This window comes from Phascolarctos cinereus, unplaced genomic scaffold, assembly GCF_003287225.1.
Source record: "Phascolarctos cinereus isolate Bilbo 61053 unplaced genomic scaffold, phaCin_HiC Scaffold_4;HRSCAF=312, whole genome shotgun sequence".
Classification (NCBI taxonomy): Eukaryota; Metazoa; Chordata; class Mammalia; order Diprotodontia; family Phascolarctidae; genus Phascolarctos; species Phascolarctos cinereus.
The window spans coordinates 292,814,577-292,841,911 of record NW_027555847.1 but is presented as its reverse complement, the minus strand read 5'-3'; the positions used below and the strand labels follow the sequence as shown (position 1 = coordinate 292,841,911).

The window sequence follows — 27,335 nt, the reverse complement described above, 5'->3', positions numbered from 1 at the left end:
CTCTCTTTTTCTCCTTTTAGGCTGTCCCTCCTCAAAACTCTATTTTGCTTCCAACCACTGCCTCCTCCAACCTGCCCTCCTTTCTATCACCTCCCTTCTCCTACTGCCTCCCCTACTTTCCTGTAGGGAAAGACAGATTTCTATACCCAACTGAATGTATATGTTAGTCCCTCTTCGAGCCAGTTCTTAAAAGAGTAAGGTTTAAGTGTTACCTGCCCCCCTCATCTTCCCTTCCACTGTAAAATGCTTCCTTTCATGCCTCTTTTATGTGAAATAATTTGCCCCCATTTCACCTCTCTCCCTTCTTCTCTCAGTGCATCCTTCTTTCTCACCTCTTAATTTAATTTTTTATATCATCCCATCATAGTCAACTCACACCTGTGCCCTCTACATATACTCCTTCTAATTGTCCTAATGATGATAAAGTTCTTAGGAGTTACAAGTATGGCCTTCCCTTATTGAATCCCTTATAATTACTTTTTCAATTTTATATTTTATCCTCCTGAATCTTATATTTGAAAGCCAAATTTTCTATTCAGCTCGGGTCTTTTCATCAAGAATGCTTGAAAGTCCTCTTTTTCATTGAATATCTATTTTTTCCCCTGAAGGATTGTATTCAATTTTTCTGAGTAGATTATTCTTGGTTGTAATCCAGACTCCTTTGCCCTCCAGAATATCACATTCCAAGCTCTCCAATCCTTTAATGTAGAAGCTATGAAAATTTGCATTATCCTGACTGTGACTCCATGGTATTTGAATTGTTTCTTTCTGGTTGCTTGCAATACTTTCTCCTTGTCCTGGGAGCTCTAGAGTTTGGCTATAACATTCCTGGGAGTTTTCATTTTGGGATCTCTTTCAGTAGGTGATAGGTAGAGTATTTCAATATCTATTTTACCCTCTGGTTCTAGGATATTAGGGCAGTGTTCTTTGAAAATTTTTTGACATATGATGTCTAGGCCCTTTTTTTTGATCATGGCTTTCCAGTAATCAAATAATTCTTTTTCACTTATTTTTATTTATTTAAAATTTATTTATTTTTAGTTTTAAAAATTCAATCCATAAGATTTTGAATTCCAAATTTTCTCCCCTCCCCCCACCCTAAGATGGCATGCAATTTGATATAGGCTCTACATATACATTCATACTGAACCTATTTTCACATTACTGATGTTGTAAAGAAGGATTAGAACCGAAGGGAGAAACCATGAGAAAGAAGAAACAAAAAAAAGGAAAAAAAAGAAAGAGCGCAAATAATATACTTTGATCTGCATTCAGATTCCATAGTTCTTTTTCTAGATTTGTACAACATTTTTCATCATGAGTCCTTTGGAGTTGTCTTGGATCCTTGCATTGCTAAGAAGAGATGAGTCTATAAAATTTAGTCATAGCATATTGTGGCTGTTACTGTGTACAATGTTCTCCTGGTTCTGCTTACTTCACTCAGCATCAGTTCATATAAGTCTTTCAAGGTTTTTCCGAAGTCCACCTGCTCATCATTTCTTATAGCACAATAGTATTCCTTTACATTCATATACCACAGCTTGTTCAGCCATTCTCCATTTGATGGGTGTCCCCTCAATTTCCAATTCTTGGCCACCACAGAAAGAACTGCTATAATTATTTTTGTGTGTGGGGGTCCTTTTCCCATTTTTATGATCTCTTTGGGATACAGACCTAGAAGTGGTATTGCTGGATCAAAGGGTATGCACATTTGTATAGCCCTTTGGGCATAGTTCCAAATTGCTCTCCAAAATGGTTGGATCAGTTCACAACTCCACCAACAATGTTTTAGTGTTCCAATTTTCCCATATCTTCTCTAACATTTATCATTTTCCTGTTTTGTCATGTTGACCAATCTGATAGGTGTGATGTGGTACCTTAGACTTGTTTGGATTTGCATTTCTCTAATCAATAGTGATTTAGAGCATTTTTTTCATATGACTATAGATAGTTTAAATTTCTTCATCTGAAAACTGTCTGTTCATATCCTTTGATCATTTATCAGTTGGGGAATACCAGTAGTCCAATCATTCTTAAGTCATCTCTTCTCAATCTATTTTCCAGATCAGTTGTCTTTCCAATGAGATATTTCACATTTTCTTCTATTTTTTCATTCTTTTCACTTTGTTTTATTGCCTAATTCTAATTTTTAAGGAATTATTTTCTCCCATGGGTTTTTGTACCTCTTTTTCCATTTGGCCAATTCTGCTTTTTAAGGTGTTATTTTCTTCAGTATTTTTTGTGCCTCTTTTACCAACCTGTTAATTGTCTTTTCATAATTTTCTCCCTTTTCTTTCATTTCTTTATCTAATTTTTCCTCTACCACTCTTAGATGATTTTGAAAATCATTTTTTAACTCTCCCAGGAATTCTTGTTGGTCTGGTGTCCAATTCATCCTTTTTGAGGCTTTACTTATAGCTGTTTTGACTTCATTGCCTTCTTTTGAGTTTGTGTCTTGATCTTAGGTTCTTTTTTGTTGTTTGCTCGTTTTTCCACCCTATTTCTTAACTATTAAGCTTTATGTTAAAAGTGGGCTCTTCTCCTGGGGTGAAGGGGGGCATTCTTTTAAGCTTCAGGCCTTTCTTTCTGATGTTTTCACAGCTAGCTCTATGGGTCTGTAGGTTTTCAGTTCTTCCAAGATAGTATTCTCTGAGGAGAGGTGTGGTTATTGCTCATCCGGCCTGTGCTCTGGTCTATTAGTGACAACAACTACTCTCTTTTTTTCCAGTAGCTTTTTTCTTTTTTTTTTCTTTTTAATTTGTTTACTTTTAGTTTTCAACATTCACTTCCTCAAGATTTTGAGTTCCAAATTTTCTCCCCATCTCATCCCTCCCTTCACCCCAAGATGGCATGCATTCTGTATACCCCTTCCTCTACTCTGCCCTCCCTTCTATCTCTCCCCAACTTCTCTTATCCCCTGCCCTTTCTATTTTCCTGTAGGGCAGGATATATGTCAATCCCCATTTCCTGTATTTCTTATTTCCCAGTTGCATGTGACAACAATTTTTTTTTGGGCTAGGCAATGGGGTTAAGTGATTTGCCCAGGGTCACACAGCTAGTAAGTGTTATGTGTCTGAGGCCAGATTTGAACTCAGGTCCTCCTGAATCCAGGGCCGGTGCTCTATCCACTACACCACCTAGCTGCCCCCCACAACAATTTTTTTTAACCTGTGTTTTTAAAACTTTGGGTTACAAATTTTCTCCCTTCCTCCCTCCCTACCCACCCTCAATAAGAAAGCAAGCAACTCAATACAGGTTATACATGTGTAGTCATGCAAAACACTTCCATAGTAGTCATGTTGTGAAAAACAAGATTTCCATACCCTGTTGTGTGTGTTATTCCCTCCTTAAGCCAAATCCTATGAGAATAAGATTCATTCATTCCCTCTCACCTTCCCCCATTTCCTCTCCACTGTAAAAGCCTTTTCTTGTCTGTTTCATGTGAGATAATTTACCCCATTCTACCTCTCCTTTTCTGCTTCTCCCAGTATAATCCTCTCTCACCCCTTAATTTTATTTTCCAGATATCATGCTTTCATCTTCAACTAACCCTGTGTCCTCTATCTATCTATCTATCTCTACATACATACAATTTTTTTCCCTCCCACTACCCTAATACTGACAAAGGACTCATGAGTTATAAAATATCATTTTTCCATACAGGAAATTAAACAGTTCAACCTTAATGAGTCTTTTATGATTTCTCTTTCCTGTTTATCTCTTCACGAGGCCTGCACACCCACTCCAAACTGCATTTCTCTCCCAGCCTGGCGAGATTTACTGTTCTGATCAACCATCCAGGTTGTCTTGGGCTGGAAATTTGTTTCGCTTTGTCTTTTTGTGGGTTTTGCTGCTTTAGAATTTTTTTAGAGCCATTTTTATAGGTATTTGGAGGGGTTTGGGGGAGAGCTCAAGCAAGTCACTGCTTTTACTCTGCCATCTTGGTTCATCCCCCAACAACTACTCTTCTACCTGGAACTCTGACCAGGGCCCCTGCACCACTGCAGCCTCAAATACTAGTGAAGCAGTTCTCCTCTTAGCTCTTGACTGTGATTCAGAACTGCATATGGTCAGCTAAACAGAGTTCTATGCTCAGTGCCAGCAAAGAATACTCTGTAATCTCTTTCTGACCAGTTGTCAAACCCGTTTACCATCTGTGGGTTGAAGACAAGAAAAGGCTTTTACAGTGGAGAGGAGATGGGGGAAGGTGAGAGGGAATGAATGAATCTTATTCTCATAGGATTTGGCTGAAGGAGGGAATAACATACACAATTGGGTATGGAAATCTATCTTACCCTACAGGAAAATAAGAGGGGAAGGAGACAAGAGAGCAGGGGGATGACAGAGGGGAGGGCAGATCAGGGGAGGGGATAATCAGAAGCAAACAGTTCTGAGGAGGGACAGGGTGGAAAGAGAGAATAAAATAAATGAGGGGCAGGATAGGGTGAAGGGAAATATAGTTAGTTTGTCTAGTTCTAAAAAGAATTCCCTCATTTTGATTGGCACTGCAAGAAATCTGTAAATTAATTTAGGTAGAATGGCCATTTTTATTAAGTTGATACGGTCCAACTCTGAATAGTGACTGTTTCTCCAATTATTTGTCAACCTTTATTTTTATTAAAGAATGCTTTCTAGTTTTATTTATGTAAAACTTGTGTATCTTGATAATTTAGCTCCCATTTATTTTATGCATTTCGTAGTTACTTAGTATAGGAAATACTTTCTTTCTGGTTTTTATTAGTACTGTATTGAAATATTGATGATTTTATGGATTTATTTTTCATTATTCTACTTTGCCAAAGCTATTAATCTTCTCAATTAGTTTCTTCACTGATTCTTTGGGGTTTTCTAGGTATATAATTATATCATTTGCAAGTAGGAATACTTTTGTCTCCTCTAAGCCTTTAATTTTTTTTCTTGTCTTATTACTATAGGTAGTATTTCTGGAACCAAAACAAATAATAGTAGGAAGAAGACATATCCTTGCTGTACTACTCCTTATACTAAGAAGTTTCTAGTATTTTTCCATTGCATAAAGTGAGAGCTCTTGAGTTTTTGTTATTTTTTTAAAAAAGTCCTTTCATGACTACTTTTTTAGATCTTTCAACATAAATGAGTGCTTTATTTTTGTCAAAGTTTTTCTGCATCTATTTAAATAATTATGTTGCCTTTGTAATTTATGTGGTCAATTACGCTAAATGTTTCCTAATTTTGTAGCATCCTTGTATCCTTGATGTAGTAGACCAAGTCTGATTCAGTCGGGTCTGTGAGTTTAGGTTTGAGATTAGAATGAAATAAAACACTAGTAGGACATCTGACAGGTAACAAAAGAAAATTTGCGTAGTGGAAAAAAAAACAGTACTGACTCAGCTGGGCCTAGCTTCTCTACTTCTAGATTGTCCTTGATTGTCTGCAAGTCAGAAGTGTGAAGGAATTACTGCTGGTTCTTCATGCATTGGCCTTTTTGTGCTTAGGCCACCAGGAGTCTATAACTATGGATAAGTCTTAGTCCTCTGAGCCAGTTAAGTCTAAAGAATAATTTCAATATCTTTTTTTTTTTGGTGAGGCAAATGGGGTTAAATGTCTTACCCAGAGTCATACAGCTAGTGAGTGTTATGTGTATGAGGCTAAATTTGAACTCAGGTCCTCCTGACTCCAGGGCAGGTGCTCTATCCACTGCACCACCTAGCCGCCCCATGATTTCAATGCCTTTTAAGAAAAAACTAGAAGTTTGTGTGGGGTAAGACAGACCTTTCTAACAGACTTTGTTTCAATCCAAATTAGTCACTGTAAATATTTTTCTGAATACTTATTAATATATTTCTTTAGACTACTTCAAAATTTTATTAAAAAACTTCTGCCTTAAGAGGTAGAATCAAGGTGACCGAGTGAAAAGCATTTTTGCCAATCTCACCTAGCATATGTCTGCCACATCAATCTAGAAAAATCTCCAGACCAAATTCTAATTGGGATTAGAAAGAAAAAAGTGAGAATATATAATTTCTCCAAATCAGGGAGGGATAGGGAGACAGAGAAGTCTGCAGACACTGAGTAACGGAGGACTAGCTAGGAGCATGTCAGTGATGGAGAACATTCCAACCCCAAGAGAAAGCAAGAGGACCAAAACAGAACACCAAGGTAGGAATCACTGATGGAGGAGGAGATCCTAGGCAATCCTTGAACTAGCACTGGGTGCAGAAATGCATGCCATCTGGCAGCTCTGTCACCCATTGCCCAGCTCTAGGTCATGGGTCCAGGGGGTAGAGGAGTAGTGCCAAGGGATCATGACCTACCCAAGCTGTGTACTAAGCAAGAAACAAGTTCTAGAAATGTAGCTGTGTGACTCTGAGCCAAGAAGAACAGAAGGGACTCAGTTTTAGCATTTAGCCCAGCATTTAAAGCTTTAGTAATAACCAGGAAAATAGTCCTAGACCAAAGAGGGACCAGTAATTTAAATGCTACAAATCTGTAGAGCCTCCTGGTAAGCTAAGAGTGCCTGGGGCCCACCATTACTCTACTGACCACACACAAGCCAAAGGACCCAAATCTGGGTCAGGAAATTGCAAGGTCAGAGCAGGAGGACAATGAATAGACTTTCCTTTTCAGATCACACTAATTTTGGAGCACTAAAAACTTGAAGGCCCCCAGACTGAGTTATGAAAGCAGAAGAAGAACACAGAAGGACAGAAATTCAAGTAAGACATCCCTCCCAGAAGCACGCAGAACCTAGAAATAACATGAAGTCCAAAGTTAAGAAGTAATCTGGAAGAATAAGCAAACCAAAAAATAAGCTGACCATAAAGAACTACTATAGTGACAGGGAAGTTCAAGATACAAACACAGAAGAAAACAATGACTTGAAAACTTCTATAAGCAAACCCTCAAAGAAAAATTGAAGATTGGGCACAAGCCCAACAAGAATTCCTAGGAGAGTTAAAGGAGGTGCTAAAGATAATTTTTAAAAACCAAATGAGAGTTATAGAAGAAAGACATGAAAACAGAATTGACAGCTTGGCAAAGCTGGCAAAGCCTTCCTGAAGAAAGTAACTCCTTGAAAATCAGAATGGCCAAATGGAAGCTAATGATTCCCTGAGACATCAAGAAATAAAGTCAAAAGACTGACAAGATAGAAGAAAATGTGAAATATCTTATAAGAAAAATGACTAGCCTGGAAAACAGATCAATGAGAGATAATATAAGATAACTGGACTACCTGAGAATGTGAATGCAGTCTCAGCTCTCCCATTACCCTGCCCAAACACTTGAAGTCCTTATTTTACATTTATTGTTGTATTCTCTTTTGTTTAACTCTTCCATTTCCCAGCTCAGATAAATGTGCTACCTAATTTCTCCACACCTGATCTATTCTTCTCTTTCAGTGATTCTAATTTGTAGTATCTCTTCTTCCCTGGAAGTGTTGTTTTCTTTCTTACTCCTTGCCCCTTCTAAGATTTTCAAGAATATATCCCTAGGAATGTTCATTTTTGGTGAAGCAGCAGGGTAAATTAATGTTCCTTAATCCCAGTCCAGGGGAAGAACTGTTAGTTCCTGTTGTCTTTTCCCTCATTGTTTATTCCTTGTGATGTCATGTGAATCTATGAATTCCTGATCTGCCCACTGAATCGTTACTTCCCAGATACTGGACCACTTCCTCCTTCTTAATGAGTGTTAGTACCAAGACACGTGACCCACTGTTGTAGAATTTTATCTCCTGAAGTATCCAAACCTCCCCCAGACAGTTCATTGAAAACTTTACTGATTTTGTGGAGTCACTTCATGCTTCCAACTCTTTCTTCTCTTTCTTTTGGCTATATCCAACACCCACTCTGTTGTTTTATCTGACCCACAGTGTGCTTACTTTCTCACCACTCTGAAGGCAGAAGAAAAAACTGAAAGTCTTCCATCCACCTTGCCCCTTAATTCCTGATCAATTATTATCTGGGCCCCTGTCTCATTCTTTCTTATTTCCACCTGAGCTGCATTCCTCTATGTAATCCTACCACATGTATGTTTTTAAAATTAACTTTTATTGACAGACTTTGATTTGAAATTATACTTCCCAATGTATATTTCTCCTCACTTTGTCCCCTTATAATATTAAGAACTATCCTTCATAATGAGAAACAATAAAGAGGAAGAGAATTAAGTAAAACTGGCCAAAATATGAAAAAATTCTGTTGTTATATGTATGCAGTGTTCCATACCCACAGTTCCCTACCTATGCAAAGTATCAGAGGGACATGCCACCTAAAATATTGATAAGAAATTAGTGGTAAATTAGGAGACTAGTAGAATTGGAAGTCAGATTGCAAACAGATAAGAAATGAATTCAAGGTAAGGACATGGAAGCAACAGATGTTTATGACCCTAGGAATTTAGCTAGAAAGGAAAAAAAGTCTTTAATAAGACTAAATTTCTTTAATATGGATAAATCTTAACTTCACAGATAAAAGATAGAGGAGGTATAACTACACAACAGTTCATCTGAAAAGATCTGAGAGTGGGCTACAAGGTCAGTGTGAATCAACATTGTATAATTATAGACTAAACTGAGAAGTACAATGTTTGGGACTAGATGGGAGACAGTTCATATATGGAATACTGTATTCCTTTCTGGGCAGCACAATTCAGGAAGCTAGAAAACAGCTAGAGGGAGGAAACCCATAATAATGAAGGATTTTGAGTTTACACAATATAAAGATTACTTGACGTATCTTGGAACATATACCCTTCAGAGGAACTGGAGGGGGGATATAATAGCTATCTCAAAATATTTGAAATGCTGTAGTAGAATTAAGAATTAGATTTGTTATGCTTGGCTCTAGAGGACAGAACTGCGAACAATGGGAGGAAGTTGCAAAGAGGCAAATATTGGTTTGATAGAAAAAATTTCTGAGTGCCCCTCTTCCTCTTCCCTCCCCTTGCCTTCCCCGCCTCCACCATTTTCCCAGGCAAAGGAACAGACTCAATCCTGGCACAACCATGTGCAATATCACTAGGAAACTTAGTTTCCTTTCCCATCTGCCACCTACTATGCCTTCTTTCATTTCTTTCCCTATCCTTGTAATAATTCATCAGTATCTATTTAAGATAGAACTCTGTCCTATGTTCCCTTCTATTATTTTCTCACCACCATCATCCCCAACCAGTCCTATCCATATTCCAATCCCAGTCTGCCCACCCTTCCACTGTGCCCTCTGGAATTCCTGCTCCATCGTTAATAATCTGCTTTTCATCCTTGACCTCTTTCTCTCACAATCTTTCCATCCATTAGCCCTTACCAAGATTTGGTTTCCCCCTGACAACACTGCATTCCCAGCTACTCTCTCTAGCACTAACTATACCTTCTTTCATTCCCCCTCCTCCCTCACATTGGTCCTTTATGGTGAGTTGGAATACTCCTTAACCCTAGTTGTCACTTCTAGATTCTTCCGTTGTTTCCTTCACTCAATAACCTTTTCTCTTTTGAAATTAAAATGATGGTATCTGTATTACATTAACCCTAAGGTCATTCTCTTTCCTTTCTCAAGGAGTTAAGTGCCTGACTCACCATCTTACTCTCTTCACCAACTCCTGCCCTTACAGTAGGAGACCATGTAAATGTTCCCTCAAGCTCTCTAACTTCCCATTTCCCCAACCCCTTCAGTCCTGTGACTTACTCCTTCACTCCATCTTAGCCACACTCCAGGATGCACACTAGATTTTGTCATTACTCATAAGTTTCACATCCCTAATTAGAAATTCTAACATTTCCCTCTCCAAACACAACCTCCTCTCATTCTACCCCTCCTTATGACTCATTCCTTCTATACCTGTTCTTCATTTTCAATGTGACCACCATTTCCTCCATCCCTCAGTACTCTTTCAGGTGCTTAATAAGTAATTGTTGATTAACAATTGAAGTTTTTTTTGGAAGAGAAATGTGCTCTCTTAGGAGATAATGTGTTTTCTGTCTTGGAGATTTTTAAGCAGAGGCTGTATGACACCTTGAGTATGAGGTAGAGGGAATTCTTATTCATGTAAAAGTTGGACTACATGGCCTCCAAGGTATCTGCCAATTCTGAAATTCTGTGAATTCTATAACTTATTAATGAGGAAGATGAAAGTTTTTCCTCCACCAAGTCTCCTCTAAGCTTTTTTGGTTGTTATTAATGTTTTATACCCATTTTTCCCTTGGGTTCTTTAACCAACTGAAATTTTGTTTTCTCATTGTCACTCAATGTTGGAGATTTTTTTAAAAAAGAAAAAAAACAAGCAGAAATATTTCCTTACTCCACATTAATGTCCATTTCTAACTCTGGACACATGAAAAGAAAAATTTCATTTTTTAGCCTTTCGTTACCAAAGTATTTAGCTTTCAGCTATTTGGTTAGTTTACATGTGTTTATAAAGAAATAATTTAAACCTTTCTCTTTTACTGAAATCCAGTTGTTTTCTTTTATGTTTATATCCAGCTTTGCAGGATATATTACTTTTGGGTGCTAGCCAATCTCATTTGCTCTTTATAATATTATATTACAATTTTTACTTTGATTTTTTTTTGTAACTATGGACTAATCCTGTGCTGTTCTCATTGTTCCCTCCTTGGGATCTGAAGAACTTTTTCCCTTTGTTGCCTGCAAATATGTTCTTTGATGTAGGAATGAAATCTGGCTACAATGCTAAGAATGGTCATACACTACATCTTGGCATTACCCACAAGTGTTCCAGTTTTCTAATGATAAACTCTGACATTTTCCTATCTGACCACCTCTCTCTATGCTTCATTACTCCTAAACATATTCTTCCATCCCTCTGCCCCTCAGCATCCATTGGGCCATTTATCCCTGCTCTGACTGTACTTACATCTCTCTCCTACTCTCAGTCCTTTGGTTTGACACTTCAACTCTACACTGTTCTTTGCTCTTGAATCCCTTGCCTCTTGTACTATTGCCACTGTTCTCTTGGCATAAACTTCAGCCCTGGATTACGCCCACTATCTAGGTCTCTGCTGCTAATCACCAGCTGTTTAATGTAGCTGGAAAAAGTCTGACTGGGCACATTACAAATTCATGTCATCCAGCCTCAACTGGGCCCTCTCTGTAACTAGACAGTCCTTTTATTATAATTGATTCCCTGTCTCACTCCATTAAAGCTATTCCAAATCTTCTCTTCACTCCTCAGACCTCACACTTGTCCCTTCCTAACCCCTGCTCTCGACCCCCTGCCTGGCTCACTTCAGCTGAAGATCTTGTCTCTTATTTTACTGAGAAAACTGAAGCCATTTGATCTGTCTCCTCTTCCTCCATTCTTATCTCTCAAAACCTCTTGATACAATCTCTCACTCTCTTCTTTTTTCTTCAAGTCTCTGGCAATGAATTGGCTCTTCTCCTTGCCAAGGCCAATTCTTCTTGTACATGTGCACAACATGTGCACTTATCCATTCTCTCATTTTCTCCAGTTGATTTCATCTTCAATCATCTTTCCTTTCTCTTGAATCCTTGATATTTCCCTATTAGCTTATTTCTTTCCTACTGCCTTTAAACATGCCTGTCTTCCCTTTCTTAAAAATTTTTTCACTAAACTCTACCATCCTTTCAAGCTATTGTACCATATCTCTCCTCCCTTCTCATCCTTATACTTTGGCAAAAGCTGTCTATAATAACTGCCCCCACTTCCTCTCATTCATCAAACCCTTTGAAATTGGGACTCTGACCTCTGACATTTGAAACTGTTCTCACCATAGTTAACAATGATCTCTTATTTTTTAAATCTGATGATCTTTTCTTAGTCCTCACCCTTTTCAACCTATTTGAAGGATTTGACAATGTTGACCATCCTATCTTCCTAGATACTTTCTCTTCTCTGGGTTTTTGTGACACTCTTCTTTCTCTTGATTCTCCTCCTACCTGTAGTACTTCTCAGTTTCCTTTGTTGGCTCATCCTCCATTTCACAGGCCCTAAGTGTAAGCTTTCCCCAAGGTTCTGTCTCATGTTCTCTTCTCTTCCCTCTCTCCACTCTTTTGCTTTAAAAGCTTATCAGCTCCCATGGATTTAAATATCATCTTTATGAAGACAGTTGACAGATACGTTTAGCTATATCTATCTATCTAATCTCACAACTTAAATTCAACATGTCCAAAACTTAATTTATTATCTTTCTCTCCAAACCTTCCCCTCTTTCAAACTTTCCCATTTCTGTGGAAGGCACTATTGTCCTTAACCTTGGCATTATCCTGGACTCCTCACTTTCCCTCACCCCATGTCTAGTCAATTGCTAATTTTCACCTTTTCTACCTCCATAGCATATCTCATGTCTGACTCGTGTCCATTCCCACAGTTATCACCTTAATTCAGGACCTCACTGTCTTTTGTCTAGATAATTACAACAGCCTCCTAATTCGCCTCTCTGCCTCAAGTCTCTCCCTACTTCAGTCCATTCTATTCATGACTGCCAAAGAAATTTTTCTTAAGTGTATATCTGATCATATGAATCCTCTATTCCGTCAACTCCAGTGGTTTCTTATTTTCTCACAGACAAAATATAAACTCCTCTCTTTAGTTTTCAAAGCCCATCAAACCTGGCCCCAACCTGTCTTTTCAGCCTCATTCGACATTACTCTCCACCCCTTTCTCTGTGATCTAGCCAAACCGGCCTTGCCACATACCTGGAATGTCCTCTCTTCTTACCTCTGTCCTCATAGTCGCTTTCTTTAGGGCTCAACTGAGGCATCATCTATATGAAGTCTTCCCTAATTCCCTTCACTTCCTAGTGCCCTCCCTCCCAAACTACCTTGTAACTTCTTTGTATATATTTGTACTTATTACATTTATGTTTTTATATCTACTTTTCTTCACTATTGAAATATAAGCTTCTTGTCAATAGGAATTGTTTCATTCTTTGTACTTGTATTCCCAGAACCCAGCAACATGTCTGTCAGAGTAGGCACTTAATAAATACAAGTTGATTATTTTGTTTCTTCCCTAAGGGCTATATCTAATTAATGTCTTTATTCTTTTTATGTTTTGGATAAATTTCTTTGATGTCTGTTCTGAATTATTATGGTGATTGTTGGAATGGCACCATTGTCATTTCAGGGAGCCCTGAATCATTTGCTGTCCTATCTTTCCCCTCCTCAGGAGATTCAAGTTCCTTCATCATGCAGGACTTGTGCTATTCTAGAGCTTGCTTAGAATGTTTCTCTTCAGTCAACTTTTGTCTATTTTCATTACTCTGTTGATTCATCTATCTTGCCACTGCTGCAAGTGTAATTATTAGGAATCCTTTTCTGTTGGAAGGTCCAGTGTTGTTGTGGTCCTAACCCAGCCGCTGGCCTTCTGGTCCCTGTTCTCTTAGACAATGAGACTTAGATAAAGGGGTATTAGGCAAGTAGGGATACTGTAGCAGGGAGACTAAGTGCCCATTGTAGTACAACCTGTTTTCTCTTAACCAGTTCCATTCTTCTCAGCTCTACTGTCCCCAAAATGATTTTCTTCAGTCACTAGACCTGGGAAAGGGGAGTGGGGGAGGGGGAGGCAAGGGTGGTAGTGGTGGAGGGAAGTCCCAAAGGAGTCAGGAGAGGGTCCACCTCAGACACTGCTGAGCAATGCTCTAAGACATCTTTGCGGCTGAGTTTCTTATATACCATAACTCACTCCTGCTACTGGTTATTTCCTCTTAGGTTGCATTAATTTTTGTCAGCAACACATTTCTTGTTTGTTTTCTAGACTCCATACTCTTTCCATAGATGCCCCCTTTCCTTTTTTAAGACTGAGGGATAATCTGATTCATAGGTTTTAACTCCACCTCATGATGGAATTGTGCCCCTCACCCTAACCCCCCACCCCACCCCTGGGACACTGCCATGGGCTTAAGTCTCTCTTGCTATGGCTGAAGGGGACCAGTACAGGGAAGGAGGCATCCCAGCAAGCCAGTGGCAAGCCCCACCTCGGCAAACTAGTAACCAGGCTCCTGGTCCCCAGCACAAGAAGCCTGGGACAGTGCCCCTGTGTCCCAGAAGCAGAGATCAACTTTTAAACTAATATTATAACTTGCCAGAGACACACTCCCACAGGTAACATTTTGACCCCATAAACTTTGGTAAAAGACATATTTGAGAACCCTTAAAAAAAAACCAGAAAAAAGGCAAACAACGTGAGCAAAAGGCAACAAAGAAAAACAATGACCATGGAGAAATATCTTGGTGACAGGGAAGATCAAAACACAAAGTCAGGAGAGGACAACATTGCCAATATACCCACATCTGAAACCTCCAAGTGGAATATGAACTGGTCTCAAGCCCAAAAAACCTTCTTGGAAGAGCTCAAGAAAGCTTTTAAAAGTCAAATAAGGGAGGCAGAAGAAAAATTGAACAATTATTTTAAAAATACAGTTAACAAAATGGAAAAAAAAGTACACTGAAGAAAACAACTTCCTAAAAAGTAAAATGGGCCAAATGGAAAAGGAGGTACAAAAATTAACTGAAGAAAACAATTCATTAAAAATTAGAATTGAGCAATTGGAAGCTAATGACTATGAGACATCAAGAGTCAGTAACGAAAAAATAGAAGAAAATGTAAAATACCTCACTGGAAAAACAACTGACCTGGAAAATAGATATCTCTAAATGCTTACATGAATAAAATTGAAAAAGAGATCAATGAATTGGGCATGCAACTAAAAAAACTAGAAAAAGAACAAATTAAAAACCACCATTTAAATACCAAATTAGAAATACTGAAAACCAAAGGAAACATTAATAAAACTGAAATTAAGAAAACTTTTGAACTAATAAATAAAACTAAGAGCTGGTTTTATGAAAAAAAAACCCAATAAAATAGATAAACCTTTAATTTAATTTAAAAAAAAAACAAAGAAGAAAACCAAGTTACCAGTATCAAAAATGAAAAGGGTGAATTCACTACCAAGGAAGAAGAAATTAAAACAATAATTAAAAACTATTTTGCCCAAATGTATGCCAATAAACTTTACAATATTAGTGAAATGGGTGAATATTTACAAAAATATAAATAGCCCACAGAAACAGAAGAAGAAGTAAAATAATTAAATAACCCCATCTCAGAAAAAGAAATTGAACAAGTCATCAATGAACTCCCTAGGAAAAACTCTCCAGAGCCAGATGGATTTTTAAGTGAATTCTATGAAACATTTAAAGAACAATTAATTTCAATACTATATAGACTATTTGGGAAAATAGGCAAAGAAGGAGTCCTACCAAATTATTTTTATGATACAAATATGGTGCTGATACCTAAACTGGGAAGAGCCAAAATAGAGAAAGAAAATTATAGACCAATTTCCCTAATGAATATAGATGAAAAAATTTTAAACAAAATATTAGCAAAGAAATTAAAACAACTTATCTCAAGGATAATACCCTATGACCAGGTGGGATTTATACCAGGAATGCAGGACTGATTCAATATCAGGAAAGCTATCAGCACAATTGATCATATCAACAACAAAACTAAAAGAAACCACATGATCATCTCAATCATTGCAGAAAAAGCTTTTGACAAAATACAACAATCATTCCTATTAAAAACATCAGAGAGCATGGGAATAAATGGAGTCTTCCCCTAAAATGATAAGTAACATCTACCTAAAACCTTCAGCAAGCATTATATGTAATGGAGATAAGCTAGAAGCATTTCCAATAAGATCAGGGGTGAAACAAGGATGTCCATTATCACCACTGTTATTCAATATGGTACTAGAAACATTAGCTTTAGCAGTAAGAGAAGAAAAAGAAACTGAAAGTATTAGAATAGGCAAAGAAGAAACAAAGCTATCACTCTTTGCAGATGATATGATGATATACTTAGAAAATCCTAGAGAATCAAGTAAAAAAACTACTTGAAATAATAAACAACTTTAGCAAAGTTGCAGGCTATAAAATAAACCCACATAAATCATTGGCATTTCTATATATTACTAACAAAGTCCAACAACAATGGAGAGAGAAATTCCATTTAAAGTTACTGTAGACGTTATAAAATATTTAGTCTATCTGCTGAAACAAACCCAGGAACTATATGAACACAATTACAAAACACTTTTCACAAAATAAAGTCAGATCTAAATAATTGGAAAAACATGAGCTGCTCATTAGGTAGGCCAACCTAATAGAATAAAAATGACAATTCTACCTAAATTAATTTACTTATTCAGTGCCATACCAATCAAACTACCAAAAAAATTTTATAGAACTAGAAAAAATAACAAGATTCATCTGGAAGAACAAAAGGCCCAGAATATCAAGGGAACTAATTAAAAGAAATGTTAGGGAAGGTGAACTAGCCATACATCTTAAATTGTATTACAAAGCAGCAATCATCAAAACTACTTGGTACTGGATAAGAAATAGAATAGTGGATTGGTGGAATAGGTTAGACACAGTAGTCAATGACTATTGTAATCTACTGTTTGATAAACCCAAAGACCCCAGCTTCTGGGATAAGAACTCACTATTTGACAAAAACTGCTGGGAAAACTGGAAAAGAGTATGGCAGAAACTAGGCATAGATCAAAATCTTACACTATATACCAAAATAAACTCAAAATGGGTACATGATTTAGATATAAAGATTGATACTATAAGGAAACTGGGAGAGCAAGGAATAGTTTACCTGTCAGATTTATGGAGAACAGAAGAATTTATGACCAAACAAAAATAGAGAACATCATGAAATGCAAAATAGATAATTTTGATTGCATTAAATTAAAAAGGGTCTGCCCAAAGCCAATGCAACCAAGATTAGGAGGGAAGCAGAAAACCAGGAAAGAATTTTTACAACTAGTGTCTCTGATAAGGCCCTCATTTCTAAAATATATAGAGAACTAAGTCAAATTTATAAGAATACAAGTCATTCCCCAATTGATAAATGGTCAAAGGATATGAACAGACAGTTTTCAGATGAAGAAATTAAAGCTGTCTATAGTCACATGAAAAAAATGTTCCAAATCACTGTTGATTAGAGAAATGCAAATCAAAACACCTCTGAGGTACTACATCACACCTATCAGATTAGCTAACATGACAAAATAGGAAACTGATAAATATTGGAGAAAATGTGGGAAAATTGGAACACTGATACATTGTTGGTGGAGTTGTGAACTGATCCAACCATTTTAGAGAGCAATTTGGAACTATGCCCAAAGGGTTATACAAATGTGCATACCCTTTTGACCCAGCAATAGTACTTCTAGGGCTGTATCCCAAAGAGATCATAAAAATGGGAAAAGGACCCACACACACAAAAATATTTATAGCACCTCTTTCTGTGGTGGCAAAGAATTGGAAATTGAGGGGATGCCTATCAATTGGGGAATGGCTGGACAAGTTGTGGTATATGAATGTAAAGGAATACTATTGTGCTATAAGAAATGATGAGTAGGAGGACTTCAGAAAAACCTGGAAAGATATATATGAACTGATGCTGAGTGAAGTGAGCAGAACCAGGGAAAAACTGTACACACTAACAGCCACATTGTGCAATGACTAACTTTGATAGACTTGGCTCTTCTCAGCAATGCAAGGATCTAGGACATCTCCAAAAGTCTCATGATGGAAAATGCTATCTACATCCAGGGAAAGAACTATGGAGTCTGAATGCAGATGGAAGCATGCTATTTGCTCTTTTTTTTTCTTCTGTTTTGTTTTATTTCTTCTTTCTTGTGGTTCTTTCTTTTGATTCCAAATCTTCCTTACAACATGACTAGTGTGAAAATACACTTAATAGGAATGTATATGTAAAGCCTATATCAGATTGCATGCCATCTTGGGGAAATAGGCGGGAGGAGGGGGAGAAAATTAAAAACTCATGATCTTATGGAAGTGAATGTTGAAAACTAAAAATAAATAAATTAACTTTAAAAATTTACTCCAGAAAATAAAATATTTTATTTTTACCCTTAAAAAAATATAGCAGCCAAAAGGGATACACAACTTCCTTGGACCAGTAAGAAGGTTGTGGAATCAGGAAAGGGAAGTATCTAATGAAGAGAGCATCCAAAACTACAGGTTGGTCAGTCTTCAGGCTTTTTTTTTTTCATTTTTGCAAGAAATATCTTAAGGGAAGTTCTTTCACTTCTTGTCACTGATTTTTCTGAATTCTGAAGTCTTTTGTTTACTTATTTACTTATGATATTTGGTGTCATTGGTGAGGGCTGAGCCAGAAAAGCTTTCTGACATCTTCTGATGATTTCCAGTGGACCGATGTTTTTAGGTGCTTGGGTTAAGCAAAATTAGGGAAACGTCTGAATCTCTACTCTTCAGCCTATGTTTTTGCACAGTGCAGAATGAATATTAGCCAGGCTTTGTGTATGCTCATATCACCTAGTGTGGAGGCACCCACATGGGAGATGCCAGAGACCAGCTTCTGGGGGAACAAATTCTGTGTGTCTTATAAATAGCTAGGCCTGGGCCATTTTTTCTTTTTTCTGGCAGTGGCCAGAAAGGTGAAGGTCCGAGGATCCCCACAGCAAAGACACTCATGGTGGTGGTAGGGAACGGGCAGAAGGACTATCTTCTTCTCCTCCCCCTTTTAGGCCCTGTGGCCTAGGGATTAAGGCTTAGGGGGTTTTTGTTTGTTCGTTTGTTTATCTTGGGTTTTTTAAAAGTCTGCTTTGCTTATGCTTTTTAGGTCTAGGTACAGACTGGAATCCCTTGAATAGACCATGGCGACCCTTGGAAGCAGGATTACAAGCCAGATGTTGCTAATGGTCTACTGAAGAAACCCTGAGAAGCCAACATGTCAGGGACTTGAACACAATCGGGGCTTTGGACTTGGAACATACTGAGACTGTGCTATATAGGAACTGAGCTAAGCTATGAACCTAATCCCCTCCCCTCCCTAGAAACTGAATGATACAATGGGGGGGATTATGCCTCCAGGTATTACACGGAGGTTTATATTTTTATTCTTGCTATACATTTGAAGTAAATATATTTCTTAGTAAAAGGAATCTAATCTATTAATTCATTAAATGGACTTAGGATTGGGGACCTCTAAAATTGGGAGAACACTATTAGTAAGGACTACAATGACAGAGAACAGACACCCCAAACTTCCTTAAGAGTTTCTTCTGGGAAGGTCGTACACAGTAACAGCCGCATTGTGCAATGACTAACTTTGATAGACTTGTCTCTTCTCAGCAATGCAAGGATCTAGGACTTCTCTGAAAGTCTCACGATGGAACATGCTGTCCACACATCCAGAAAAAGAACTATGGAGTCTGAATGCAGATTGAAGCATACTATTTGCTTTTTTTCCCTTCTGTTTTGTTTCTTCTTTCTTCTGGTTCCTCCTATTGGTTCTAATTCTTCTTTACAATATGACTAATGTGAAAATAGGTTTAATAGGAATGTATACATAGAGCCTATATCAGATTGCACACTGTCTCGGGGAGGGAGGAAGAGAGGGAGGAGGAGAAAATTTAAAACTCAAAAGCTTATGGAAGTGAATGTTGAAAACTAAAAATAAATTAATTTTTTTAAAAAAAGAGTTTCTACCGGAAGAGCAGCCTCAGAGGAGAGGCACTGTGGGAAGTGTTGGTGGATTCTGCTGTCCCCTTCCTGCCAGGGTAGAAGGAAGACCTCTGCCCCATAATGACAACTTCTATTTCCCTGATACTTTAAAGTTGATAAGGCTCCTTCTAGCCTACAGCACGCTGTGAGGCAGGTGGGTCATCACCATTTTTTTCTCTCCCCATTCCAACCTATCTTTTGCTCAGCTACCAAAGTGATTTTCCAAAAGTATAAGTCTGACCAAGGCACCTTCCTACTCAATAAACATCAGTGATTCCCTATTACCTCTAAGACTAAATATAGAATTCTTTATTTTGGCATTTAAAGCCATCTCTGTCTCCTGCCTTCCCTGGCTTCCTTCAAGTCTCAACCAAAACTTCACCTCCTGCAAGAAGTTTTTCCTTGCCTCCCTTAATTCTAGTGCCTTCCCTCTGTTGATTTTCTCCAATTTATCCTGTCTGTAGTTTAGTTGTCCATAGTGGTTTGTGTATTGTCTCCCCTATTGGACCATGGTGTCCCAGAGGGCAAAGACGAGTGTTTCTTTTTGTTTTGTTTCGTTTGCATACCTTGTGCTTGGCACAGTGTCTGACATGTGGCTGGCACCTAATAGATGCTGGTTATAGAAAAAAAAAGAGTTTCTTCTGGAGAACCTCAAGGAAGGATGAAATGTAGCACACAGCCTTCAGGCAGCGGAACCCAGGGTAATCACTGTTATACACAGATTAAGAACTCTCCACTTTCACCTAGTAGTGATGCATAGAAGTGTTCTTTGTTCTGTCATTTCAACATGTGTTTTATTCATACACAATTTGAGGAGGTACACAAAAGATTTCAATTAGGTATCTTAAAGGATCATTTGTGGAAGCATGGGAGAGGAAAATCTTTTGAGTAATTATTATAGATTTTGTTTTATCAAGTTTTGGTCTGGAAGTTGAAAATTGACCTTGCAATGTTCTTCCTGGGCCTAGTTTTTCATTTTGGAAACAAGATTTGCCATTTCATTCAATGTCTTCATTATCTGAGCCACACGATAAGAATGATTAACCTAGTTGTCGGCTATGCCTTTCAAAGGAGGAAAATGATGTTTTTAGTCTTATTACCACTTTTGTGAAGCTGATTTTCGAATCATTGTTACTGCTCATCTACAGACCCGAGACTCTGGGATTTCAGACTTCCAGGAACCAGGACTGAGTCCTTTGTTTGGTATTTAAAACTCTTTCACATAAGGCCCTCTCTGTATGTTAGGAGTTAAAGTCTGGGAAAGTCACCTCAAGTCTCACAGTGTAAATCACATTGGAAGAATGTAAACAGCGAAAGAGCTCCAAGTACTCAATGGGAGAACTTGCATGCGCCCCTGGGCCATCCTGGGCACTCTGCCTTCTTTGTCCTGTTTCTGTATAATACCTGGCCTGACTTGGGGTTGGTGCAGGTATCCATCCTTGTCCTGCTGCCTCTCAGGACTGTCCTCTCGAGTTACTGAGTTGTTCTTCAGTCGTATCCAACTCTCTTTGACTCTTTTTGGGGTTTTCTTGGCAAAGATACTGGAGTGGTTTGCCATTTTCCTTTCCAGTTCATTTTACAGATGAGGAACTGAGGGAAACACGAGTTAAGTGACTCACCCAAGGTCATACAACTAGTAACTGTTTGAGGCTGAATTTGAACTCAGGTCCTCCTGATTCCAGGAGGAATCCACTGTGCCACCTAGCTGCCTTGTAAACTCCCTCAGTTAACCTTAATAAAAAAATTAATAACCAAGCTGGCATGGGCCTTTTTTTTTTCTGAGGCAATTGGGGTTAAGTTACTTTCCTAGAGTCACACAGTTGGTCAGTGTTATGTGTCTGAGGCTGGATTTGAACTCAGGTCCTCCTGACTCCAGGGCCAGTGCTCTACCCACTGTACCACCTAGCTACTCCTGGGCCTCTTTTTCTTCTATATCTCATTACTCTCTCAGAGGGTCTGCCACCCTACAATTGGCATAATCAGGTATGAAAAATGAGTATTTTTCTCTTATATTTAATAATTAATTTTGTATTAGGACTAAGTTTTTCCCTTTTTCTACTTTTCCTTCAGAAACCAACCAGTGAGGGAAATCTCTCTCAACAATTTACCCTATCAAGACAGGTGATATGGAAATTGATGTCTCTTTGACCAAGATTTGAGTAACCTAAGTCATGTACCCCAACATAGCCCACTTCTCATTTAATTAACCAATCAGGGCTAATTAGGCATCCCTCAGGAACACCTCCTCTTCGAAGGGCATATAAACTGTGACCCCACCACCATTAGGCGTCTTTGGTCTAAGAGAGATGGCCAAACGACCATCCGTTTATTAATAGCCCGCTGGCCTTATTAATAAAATTATTAAATTAACCAGAAACTATGTCTCTTGAACCTTTTTAATTGTCACACAGGGAAGAACAGATCTTGTGTCCTCACATCCTCCTACGTTTCCAGTCTTCCTGCATATTCGTCCCCTTCACCCACATCATGATCAACCTCTACTAATACTTGTTTCTTCTTTCACCCTATCTTTTGTCTGGACAATTCTCTGGCCCTGGGACGCTGTCTCTCCCTATTTTCAACTCTTAGAATCCCTGGCTTGCCCCATATTGCAAGAGGGCTTTCCACCTAAGGTTACCTTTCATCTATTCTGTAGGTATCTCGTGTGTGCTTCATGAAGTGTTGCATTGAGGCTGAATGATCTGTAAAGCAATGTTAACTGAAGGAACTTATTCCTGCATTACGGGAAGTTGAACTAGATGTCTGAGGTCCCTTCCAATTATGACTATAGATCTCTATCAACATTTCTCTCAGAAAGAGATCTGTATTTCACATTGTGGGGCTGGTTTTATCTCTAGTGTTAACTTAATCTCATTTACTTCAAACAGAGTGCTCGAAATCGAACTAGACAGGTACCAGCAAATCCCAAAGATGCCAAATTATTTGGAAGCAATGAGGTTTTATGACCTATATAATTCCATGAAAAAGTTTGCCTGGACCTGAAACCTCCTCTATCAATGCAGATCAGCAACTACTCCACAGCTTACTCTTGAGAACTGCTTTAGGAAGCACTGAAAGGTTAAGCCACTCGTCCAGGGTAACACAGCCAGTATGTCAATGGTGTAACTTGAACCCTGGCTTTTGTAAATAACCCTAGGGTTGACTCTCTCCACTACACTACATCATATTTGTATACAGCCACTGGAATCTTACTCTGATGCTCCTTTATGGTGCTGAGATTATCCTGGGCTTTAGAAGACTTATGATGAGTACAAATTGGAAAGTTTTTGAGTAGAGGCCCATTGACAGACAGTCCACGTGTAGTTGAGGACATAAGTAATTAACTTTTAAGAGGCCCATCACCAGGTTGACCAAAGGGGAATTAATTTTTCAGGCATAATAATTTTTGAAGTCCAACTTACTAAGTCTTAGAAATGCTGCAATCTACAACAGTGGAAGAAATACCTACACTGATGAAATGAGATCCTTAAATCATCAGAATATATTTACATAGACAGAGCTAGACAGATAGTAAACACTTACTACAACCTTGCTTATTAACTGATACACATAAATGTGTGTAGAATTATTTTGCTCCTTCCCAATCTTGCTATAATTTTTTATTTTGCTACTAATTAGTAAGAACAATTAGAATGTGAGAAACAGACTTGGACATATTTAAGTATTGAGGAATTAGAGTAAAAAGCGGAACAGAGAAAAAAGGAAAGAATACACAAATTGGAGAGAAGTACAGCATAGAAAAGAGGTGAAAAGAGGGAAGAGAAGGCAAGACAGAGGAGGGAAGGGAAAGGCATTGGAAATTGGAGGCAAATGGGAATGGATCAGAGGATTAAAGCAGAGAGTAGAGAGAAAGGGAATGGAGAGGTTATGGAAGGCTGGGGAGAAGAGGGAGGAGTATGAAGACAGGCATGTAACAGGTAAAGCAGGAAAAGCTGGAGGAACAAATTAATAATTGAGGTTAACATACACACGCACCCATACACATAAACAACTTAAACCCAAACATACTAGAATGCCATGGTTACTGTGCAGAACCAAGCCTGCGATGGATATTTCATTTCTGTATGTGGGTGCAATATAGTTATCTGTCATGTGGCAACATGCTTAGTTATTATAATGCACTAAATGTGATTAACCTAAAATAAACACTGATTCTTATGATTTGAACTTTGAAAACCTTATTATTAGATTGATGAGAATTGGGTAGTCAGCTAAATAAAGTTGTACTCTGCCTTTCCTTCTTTTCTTTCAATTGTCTATATACATATGCTAATGATACAAGAAATAATAGATGAAAGTAAAGATAAATGAAGGGTGATAAAAGTAAATGTGGATACCATTAAATCCAAATTGAGCATGCTAAACCAAACTGAAGAGTAAGATTATTTTTAAAAAATTATTTCTTAGTCATCTATTTTTACCTGTGATGATGTACAAATTTTGGAGAGAGCAATTAAAACTTTTCCAATTGAATTTTTAAAAACTGTCCTATGTTCAAAGAATATATCTTAGAAAAAAAGTAATGTGAAGGTAACATTTGAAAATAAAACCACAACTACACTAAAAATAGATATCAGCACAGGAATGTTTGTTTCGAAGAACTACAGACTTCTATGGAATTATGACAAAGTTAACAGAACAAGGACAATCTAGGAAAAGATATTACTGACATTTTATTTCACTGATTAAAAGTCTCCAAGTCTTTTCTTATACATAGGATTATTAATTCTTGGTTCCAAGGATTTTATTTTACTTGTTGCTTTCTAGACAGTGAATGTTTACAGGAATTAGCATTCAAGGAAGGCCATATTTTCACATTAGATAATGTTATATAAACTGAAGGGGAGAATATACTATGTAAGATAACTCTAGGATAAAAAATATCACATTAGCTATTTTATATCTCTATTTATGGACCAAGAAAATACTTTAAAAGTGTACACTAATTGTTCCCTTAAATAGTCAGTGTTATTTAAGTGACCTCCCTTGAAAAACATCAAAAAAATCATTTAAACTACCTTCAAGATCTAATAGAAACTCATCCAAATCTCTTTCCATATATGAAGTAATGTTACACCCTAACCAGTAGTCATAGATATTATATCCAATTCCAAAGCCATCCGGTACAACTGGTCCAAACCCACCAAGGAAAACTGAAGAACTACTTAATGTACTGGTTGAAAGGATGTTATAGTTAATGTATTGGTAGGCTGGGTCCCGGTAAAATTCAGGCACAGGGTCACCTCTGGATTCTGCAAGATACCTCAGTGCAAATAAATGTCGATCAAATCCTTGTCCTAAATCAAAAAACAAAACATATTAAAATAAGCAATGTCACATTTAAGATAAATCAATTGTTTTTAAAATGAGTAATTACCTAGTCAACTTAAACAAGGATGCAAATAAAAAGTATCTATAGATAATCTTTGACTTAGTAATAATTATCAATTTTGAAGTCTAATAGGAAATTCATTATCTTGCCTTGCAAACCAACCTCTATTCTAAATCTCCCTATGTCTGTTGAGGGTTCTACATCTTCTCAGTCATCCAGGTTTACAATCTCAATTCTTTACTCTCCCCACATAACCCACTAAGTTGGCAAATCTTGCCATTTCTGACTCCACATCATTTATCACATCTGAGGCCTTTTCTTCACTTACACAGTCACTACCTTGGGCCCTCATCACTTCTCACCTGGATTACTATCTCCTAAGCCTACCTGCCCGAATTCTTCTCCTCTCCAAACCATCCTCCATAATTACCAAAGTGATTATCCTAAAACATAGGTCACTTCCCTATTTAATAAACCCCAGTAGCTCCCTATTGACCTTGAATTCAAATGTTATTTTATCTTTATTCCATCCTATTTTAGCTTCTGCTTTATAATATGCATTACTGAGTAACAAATGTATATAATTTTTAAATGATATACACATGGAGATAGAGCCAAGGTGGCAGAGTAGCAGGAAGAAGTACAGCAGGCTCCCCCTCAAAAGTCCTCCAAACAGACCAAGAAAATACACGGGCTAGAATCCTGATGAGGAAACCCAAGAGAAAGTCACAGTGAGTCATTTTCCCAGCCCAAGTAGGCTTTAAGAGGCCGACAGAAAAGTCTGTGCATACTAGAGATGGGGTTTGGCCAGGAACCAGCACTAGAACCCAAAAAGAGACTCTGCAGCTAGGCAAGAAGTCCAGCTTCTTGCAACAAGAAAAGGTAACAAACGGCAGCTTGGTTGCCTACTATCCATTTCTAGATCACAGATCCAAAGTGGACTCAGGAGAGGTAAAGAGTTGCTGCAGGCTCTAAGCAGTATACAGAGAAAGGAGGAAATTCAGAAGCAAGTAGCAGTGGCTCAGACCCCAGAAGCAGAATGGGATCTCAGTTCCAATTATTATGGTGACAGGTATGCTCAAGACACAAACTTGGAAGAAGAGAATGATTCTAAAATATTTACAAGTAATGCCTCAAAGAAAAATACAGCTCGGGCACAAACTCAAATAAAATTCCTGAGACGAGACTTTTTTTTTTTAAGTTTCAATTTTTAACCAATGAAATAAAAACTCTGGAGAAAAAAAAGGGAAAAGAAATGAGAGCTATGGAAGAAAGAATTGGAAAGGGAATTAACAGCTTGGCAAAAGAGGTACAAAACCTTGTCCAAGCAACAAACTCTGAAAATTGTAATGGACCAAGTAGAAGCCAATATTTCATGAGACAACAAGAAATATTAAAATCAAAAGACTGAAAATATTTAAGAAAATGTAAGGCATCACATGGCAAAAAAATTGACCTGGAAAACAGATTAAGGAGAAAAAATTAATAATCATTAGACTACCTAAATGCTATGACCAAAAAAATGTACCTAGACATCATATTTCAGAAAACTGGTTCTGCTTAGAACCAGAGGAGAAAGTGGATAAAGAAAGAATCCACTTGTCACCTTCAAAGAGAAGAGAAACTTCAAAATAAAGACTCCCAGGAACATCATAGTCAAAATCTAGAGCTTCCAGGTCAAAGAAAAAAAAAATACTGCAAGCAGCCAGAAAGTAAGAATTCAAGTTCCAAGGAGCCACAATTAGAATCACACAGATATAAAAGCCACCACTATAAAGAATTGAAGAGGGGCTGCTAGGTGGCTCAGTGGATAGCACCCTGGCCCTGGAGTCAGGAGGACCTAAGTTCAAATCCGGTCTCAGACCAGACACTTGACACTTACTAGCTGTATGAAATCACTTGGGGAAGTCACTTAACCCCAATTGCCTCGCCAAAAAAAAAAAAAAAAGAATTCAAGAGCTTAGAATTCTGTATTCTAGAAGGCAGAGGCTTCCAAACAAGAATAACTTATATAGACAAATTGAGTATTATCCTATAAAGAAAACATGGATCTTTAATGAAATAGAGGACTTTCAAGTATTCTTGATAGAAAATCAGACCTGCATAGAAACTTCAAAGTTCAAACACAAAAGTTAAGAGAAACATAAAAAGGTAAACATGAAAGAATAATTATAATGTACTAAACAAGGATTAACTGCTTACATTCAAAGATGGAGAGATGATATACATGTCTCCTCTGAATTCTATCATCATTAGGGGGTCATAGAGAGAATCTAATTAAATAAAGCCTAGAAGTGTCTTGATGTCCTTAACATTGGCAAGAGAGGGAAATGGGGGTGGGTGAGGAGGGGAAGCAGGAAGAGAAAGAAAGGTTAGGGAAAATTATTTCAGATAATCAGCACGCACAAGTAGACAGCTACACAGACAAAAGGAAAGGTGGCAGGGGGCAGGGC

General features: G+C 37.8%; 1 protein-coding gene across 2 annotated transcripts in view; it reads right to left on the bottom strand.

Annotated features, from left to right (window-relative positions):
* Nucleotides 1–24,226: 24,226 nt before the first annotated feature.
* Nucleotides 24,227–27,335, bottom strand: part of LOC110223414 (carnitine O-palmitoyltransferase 2, mitochondrial-like) — a 38,315-nt gene continuing 35,206 nt past the window's right edge. For both annotated transcript variants that reach the window (XM_021008942.2, XM_021008933.2), the window contains exon 5: nt 24,227–24,847. In XM_021008942.2, coding sequence (XP_020864601.1) covers nt 24,519–24,847 — 329 coding nt within the window. In that variant the 3' untranslated portion in view covers nt 24,227–24,518. The remainder of the gene's footprint in view (nt 24,848–27,335) is intronic.